The 6,864-nt window shown below is 35.3% G+C and overlaps 1 protein-coding gene across 1 annotated transcript; it reads right to left on the reverse strand.

The window, feature by feature from the left end:
* Positions 1-430: 430 nt before the first annotated feature.
* Positions 431-2,106, reverse strand: LOC107741898 (TBC1 domain family member 31-like). The gene is made up of 5 exons (XM_016554693.1): positions 1,946-2,106; positions 1,578-1,772; positions 1,089-1,239; positions 805-915; positions 431-708 (listed from the first exon to the last, which is right to left on the reverse strand). Exons 2-5 carry the CDS (start codon positions 1,737-1,739, stop codon positions 563-565), a joined length of 570 nt encoding a protein of 189 aa, XP_016410179.1. The 5' UTR covers positions 1,740-1,772; positions 1,946-2,106; the 3' UTR covers positions 431-562.
* Positions 2,107-6,864: the final 4,758 nt, after the last annotated feature.

The raw sequence follows: 6,864 nt of genomic DNA on the forward strand, positions 1-6,864 counted from the left end.
AAAAAAAAAACAGTAGCGTTACCCTCACAGGAATAAATCACAGTTTAAAATATATAATTATATTAAACTACATCAAATTATTTTGAATTGTATTAATATTTCAATATATTTTGCTGCATTTTTTTTTCAAATAAACGCAACCTTGATGGGCATAATAGAATTCTTTTAAAAACATTAAAATCTGCTTTTCCATTACAGGAATACATTAAATAAAAAAATAAATTGTAATTAAATTGAATATTTAAATGTAATGAAAAGTAAAAAAAAGTAGTTCAAACTGTTAAATTATATTTCATATTTTTTATTAAAATTTATTGACACATTTTTAAATACAAAAACATGAAAAAGATTTTAAAAAAAATACAAATAATAAAATACATTTACAAAATATTAAAACTATCATCAGAATAAATCTGAAATCAATGAATAATGTCCAGTTTAGCGTCGTTGTAAAGCAAATATAAACTGAGCATGCTTCTCATATGATCTAAAATGATTTTCTTTCAGATCCTCTTTAACGTGTGCCTGGTTCCACACACACTGGTTGGCGGTGACCGTGTTGTCAGTGAGAGTGTACAGAGCTTGTTGAGGGCGAGACGAAGTCAGTCGCTCTGGCTCTGGCAGCTAATTTCGTCCTCAGTTCTCTGATTTCCTGCATCAACTCCCTTTCCTTAGAGTCAAGCTCCCCTCTGCCACGATCTAAAGAAACTATAAAGCAGCAGTGCACATCTTATCGCTTGTTGCTTCATTAAATCATGTTTGGTTATGACAATAAAACTCAATGTTTATACTAATAATACTCACAGCCAGTAGAATCGCCTGACTGATTGATCAAGGAAATGTTGGTGGTCTCACTCTGGGTCTTGTGCAGCAGGCCTCTCGAAGAGCAGGGAGATCTGAGTCTCTTTGGATGATCTACAAACACACACAGACACACACAAATAACTTGATTACCTCTTGTTAGCATGTAAAGTTTAATAGACTTTTTCAACTGATTGTATCCTCACAAGGAAGTAATTTTAAAACTGTACTCATGTTTCAATCAAATCCTTTATTACGTTATGTGAGAAGAGTTTGTCTTAACTCACTCAATGAATCCTCTAGACTCTTTTGCAGCTTGTCATGTTTCTCAGTCTCTTCTGTTTCCTGAGAGATAAGTGACCTCCGCTGGGCGTTAACAGTGGCGGCCACCCGTCTTTCCTCCTCCAGTTTAGCTTGCTTAGCTACTACATCATCCCACTGGGACCGAAACAATGTCATTGGTCTTTTGCATGTTGTATTGAAAGGAAATTATATTTTTAATGAAATTTGTCTACCTGATACAGCAAACAACACACTAAAGGTGCAGTCACATTTACCATTGTCATTGGGAATTTTGTGTGAGGGTGAAAGTTTCACAACAGGTTTAATTTGGTCACGTGGATGCACCACGATGACCAACAGAAAGCTGCTTGGTTTGAGAGTGACTTCTGTTTCAGCTATGCTACATACATCACCACCATACTGACAATATGCAATGGACATATTGTGTTTCATATTGTATCATGTGACCGCGCCTTTAACATGTGAATTCTCACCTGCTTTCCCTCCACTTCCAGCATTAGCTGAACTACTTCTTCCTCTTTAGAACGTGTTTGTTTGCTGAGGTTCACAAGTCGCTCTCTTTGCTTCTCCTGTCTCTCCTTTGCGTTTTCCAGTCGCTTGATCACCTCGGCTTGCCAATCAGCATCCACTTCCATCTGTCCCACCTCTGCCAGAGACTCTTCCAGCCTCTAAAATAGTTTCAACTTTCAAAATTAGTCTCATCCAAACTTTACTCAACTGCAACACACAAGTCTGTTAAGCAAAACGAAAGGAAATACAGAAAGGAAACAGGAGCAGGGTGGAGTAAGATGTCTGACAAAGATAATCATATGCACTCCATGAAAATTGTAGTGAGACATACCTTCTTGTTTGTCTGGCTGACATCTGCATTTGCCTGAATGAAGTTTTGAAATGTAGAATCTTCGATCTCAGCCCTGCGTCTCCTCGTATCCACTTCTGCTCTCACCGTTTGACTAACTCGCTCTTGCTCTTTGGCCAGTTGCTAGTAGCCAAAACATAATGATTAGATATGATCTCAGGAGTGTCCGATCCTGCTCCTGGAGGCCCACCTTCCAGCAGAATTAAACTCAAACCCTAATTAAACACACCTAAACCAGCTGATCGAGGTCTTCAGGATTAAACACCCCTGATACATACAGTTGTGCTCAAAATTATTCATACCCTTGGTAAATATGATCAAAGGAGGCTGTGAAAATTAATCTGTATCATCAATCCTTTAGATATTTTACTTTAAAAATGTACTAAAATGTAACCTTTCATTGCAGAATAAGAATTTAAAATGGGAGAGAAATCTCATTATGAAATAAATGTTTTTCTCTAATACACATTGGTCACAATTAATCATACCCTTTTATCCAATACTTTTTGCAACCTCCTTTTGCCAAGAGAACAGCTCTGAGTCTTCACCTATAATGCCTGAGGCAGAAACTATTTTCTGCAGTTCTCCAGCTGTGATCCTTGGAGTCTTTGGCCACTCAAACTCTCCTCCTCACCATGCATTAGGATGATATAGACACACGTCCTCTTATTGTATTAGAGAAAAATATGTATTTCATAATGTGATTTTCCCCCACTTTCACTTTTTTTTTAAGTTTTTATTTTATTATTATTTTTTTTTAATGAAAGATCAAGTGGATAAACAATGTGGATTTATTTTCACAGCCTTCTTTGATCATATTTATCAAGGGTATGAATAATTTTGAGCACAACTGTACATAATCTCACCATTTTGTCTGTCCTACTTGTCTGTTCCTACGTTTATTTATTCATTATATATATATATATATATATATATATATTTTTTTTTTGTATTCTTATTTTTATTTTTTAATTGAATGCGCCAAGAGTGTCCAACTGACAGGGAATCAGATTTTGATCACTATTTTACATCTCAATCCTGTGACTTCTGTGTTAAATAAGTCCAGTGTGGTAACCTTATGCCACACCTATAAAACAAATTATGATCCTTGCATTGCTTGCGTTTGAGACACAGTTCAATATCGCTGATCCAGTGAGCAGGATATCCAAGAACACAAAGCTGCCTAATGCTCTTTGCACTAACTGCAATATTTATGGAAAAACAAAGGCTCTTGAAATCTCTTCAATACATTTATACTGCTCTCTCTCTCTCTCTCTATAGAGAGAGAGAGAGAGAGAGAGAAATCCTGTAAATAAAAGGCTCCAAAAGCATTTTCAGAGAAAACAGTCAACATATTGTCATGAAGCACACCACTTTATTGTACTCTGACACAGTTTGTGGGGCGAAAAGTTTCTGTATGTTTATTTCACGAACTGAATAAATCAGTGCTTTCTAAATGCTGGACCTTTAATCATAACAAGTCTGCATTCAAATTTAAGTGGCAGGCTTCTGTCCAATGTAAAAAATAAATTCCCTTAGTCATCAAACTTGATGTCATGTATGCATTTATTTATTTATCTAGCTCTTGTGAAGTCTAGTGACCCTAGAAACAAGCTTGTGTAATCCAGTGTCTAGGACTGGGACAGAGGTGATGAGACAGACATCTGCTCAGATGTGCCTGGTGTGTCATCAACTTGTGTAACCTTATTCAGGTCAGCAGCTCTCTATTCTCTCTCTTCTTCCCTGCTTGTATCTGCCTGTATCTCAGTGGCCTAGACAGCTCTCTGGCGTCTGGCACATACACAAATTAATTATATACACAAGAAGGATCCCAAGGGATTTCATGATGTATTGCATCTCATTCATTAAAGCATATACTATCCTTCAAAATGTTGGGGTCATTAAATTGATCAAAAATGACAGTAAAGACATTCACATTGAAAAAAAAGTAGCATGGTTTTCACAAACATATCAAGCAGCACAACTGTTTTTTAACACGAATAACAGTAATAATCAGCAAATCAGCCTATTAGATTGATTTCTAAAGGATCATATGACCTTGAAGACTGAAGACAGTAATAAATTACATTCTAAAATATATTAAAACATAAGTCTTTATAAATTCTAATAACACTTAACAATATTACTGTTTTTACTGTACTTTTGATCAAATAAATACAGCCTTGGTGAGCATAAGAGACTTCTTTTAAAAACATTTTAAGCTCAAGTTATTGAACGGTAGTGTACAGTATGTATATACGTTTTCACAAAGTTGCATTTGTGAATTATGTAAAAAAACAAAATTGTAAATTATGTCATATAATGAGATCATACAATGTTATACAATGTCATGGCTGCACTTTTGAGCACTTTTACAATACAATTACAACTGTCAATCAAAGGAATCATTCTACATCAACAATTCATAAATATCCTTTGATGGATCACACTAGATGCTTTGGCGCAATCAGCAGTAGTATATAAAAACCTAAGCTCTTTAATTTCAAAGTAATCTCCCTTAACCCGTGTGCACATCCATGACATTAATTTAGCTTGTATGCTGCCTCTGTCTTATTAGATATTTTGTACAGTTTGTTTTGCGAATCAGACAATGCTTTCCTCTGTCTTGGCAGAATAATGTGTATGTTTCCTTTTATAGTGCTATGATATTTTGATATGCTATTTATAGGGAGATTTGTTTAGCTGTAAGATGTCTTGAGATCTGTATACACATTTACCCAACGTGACAGCTAAAAAAACAATCACATATAATACTTCAATGTCTACCAAAATAGAGCAAGTCTCCCAAAACTCCTGTACTTACTCTGCCACGGGATGAGGACCTTGTCATTGCACCAGTCTCGCGTTGCTCTCTCAGCTTGTCTCAGAAATTACAAATGTGTTCCCAGTAACCAGACATTGACCTAATTTGTTTTAATATTTTTTTTACACATTTCACACAGTGAGGAGAATAAAAAAAGAAGTACATTCAGATGAACAGACACCACACTGAATGTAAACAGCTTTGTTTTGTTCACCATTATGTTTGATGGTAGATTTTGTAATCTGATCTAATCTCAACCATAATCGGGCAGGAAAATAAAAAAACAAAACCACCACACAGAGGACACCCAGATATCGACAGAGACTTTCTCACTACTGATGAGTCTGTGAGATGGTCTATTAAGAGAGGAGATGAGCAGGGATATGAAGTATTTGAGTAACTGTACTTCATTATCATACTTAGGAATTGTATTGTGGAATTTGGACTTGAGTACTGTTGAAATTAAATAATTGTATTCACTTAGCTTTTCCTGATTAATTTATACTTTTTACTCTTTACAATTCAATGTAGACCTTCATTGTACATAGAATATTTTGCAGGCCATCATGACAAAAAATCTTAACTTTTCTGAACTCACAAACCAATCAAACTTCACTACTGGCTGAACATTTACAGCCAATCACACCCATTTCAATGTAAACTGTATTTGGACACAGCTATGCTCATTTGTCTTTGTGAAGTGACGTCTCATCAGTCTCCACAACACAGTCTTTGACCTCAAGCTACAGGTTTTAATTACAGGCATTGCTGAAGATGGATGACCTGGTTACAGTCAATGATCAGTCTGTAAACAGCTAAACTCAGGCGTCAACTACAAAATCAGCTGCTGCAATTTAAAGTTAAAAAATTTTGCATAACAGGTTTCATCTTGACATCTGTAATGTGTTTCTTTAGAAATGTTAGAAAGGCTGCCATTAGAAAGATTTTTAAAAGTCAGTTTCAAAAGCTAAGAAAGATAAAATACAATACTTCTTTATAATCTATTTAAAAATTTGGGGTCAGGTTTTTACTTCTTGGAAGAAATGAATTATTATATTCAGCTAGGATGCATTAACTGGATCAAAAGTGCAGTAAAGACATTTATAATGTTACAAACGATTTTTATTTCGAACAAATGCTGTTCTATTGAACTTTTTTGATTCATCAAAGAATCCTAAAGAAAACGTTTTACGGTTTCCACAAAAGCAAGAAGAAGCACAAGTGTTTTCAAATTTGATAATAACAAGAAGGATCGTGTAACACTGAAGACTGGAATAATGGCTGCTGAAAATTCAGCTTAATTCAATTCAATTCAATTCAAGTTTATTTGCATAGCGCTTTTCACGATACCAATCGTTGCAAAGCAGCTTTACAGAAAATATTACTGTTTAGCCATTAATGGAATAAATTACATTTTAATATACATTAAAATATAAAACAGATATTTTAAAATTTTATTATATTTCACAATATTTCTGTTTTTACAGATCAAAAAATTCAGCCTTGGTCAGAAGAAGAGATGTCTTGAAAAAAAATTAAAAATGGCAACCCCATCCTGTTGAATATTAAATAATTTATTAGGTAACCTTTTTCATTTTGAATACAATTTTAATACTTTGACTTAAGTGTAATATCTTTGGAGATGAGGGATGGTGAAAATAGTGCTAAAGGGATGAACTCCTTGTTTGCTCAATGTTGACTTGTTTTGTCCATCAGACCTTGAAATTAATGAAACCAGTGTCCCTCATATGTTTATCACCCCTTCCTTCACCCTCCCGCTGAATACATATACCTCTCAGTACAGCCCAATGTCTTACTCCACTGCTCCAGACTGACAAACCCCCAGCATTAGCAAGCGCAATACAGACAGAGGCCGTCATGCTCTGCTTCCTTCATATCACACAGTCTGCAGGGCAGAGAGTTTCTCTGGAGTTTCAAGTTCCATCCACACACAGGCTTCTCTAGGCCTAAAATAACTCGGGCACATCACCAATCATAATGATTGGATAATTATATTAGGAGATGACGATGGCCCTTTGCCTTGCTGCCTGACTGACCCCAGGCTTCGTTTTCTCCA

The sequence above is a fragment of the Sinocyclocheilus rhinocerous genome, unplaced genomic scaffold, assembly GCF_001515625.1.
Source record: "Sinocyclocheilus rhinocerous isolate Xijiao unplaced genomic scaffold, SAMN03320098_v1.1 scaffold856, whole genome shotgun sequence".
NCBI lineage: Eukaryota > Metazoa > Chordata > Actinopteri > Cypriniformes > Cyprinidae > Sinocyclocheilus > Sinocyclocheilus rhinocerous.

Excerpts from the sequence above, each read along its gene's own strand:
- LOC107741898 (XM_016554693.1), bottom strand. The coding sequence starts at position 1,739 with ATGGAAGTGGATGCTGATTGGCAAGCCGAGGTGATCAAGCGACTGGAA. Across the intron at positions 916-1,088 it reads GAGTCTAGAGGATTCATTGA|ATCATCCAAAGAGACTCAGA; the intron begins GTGAGTTAAGAC and ends GTGTGTTTGTAG. Across the intron at positions 709-804 it reads GTCAGGCGATTCTACTGGCT|TTTCTTTAGATCGTGGCAGA; the intron begins GTGAGTATTATT and ends GCTGCTTTATAG.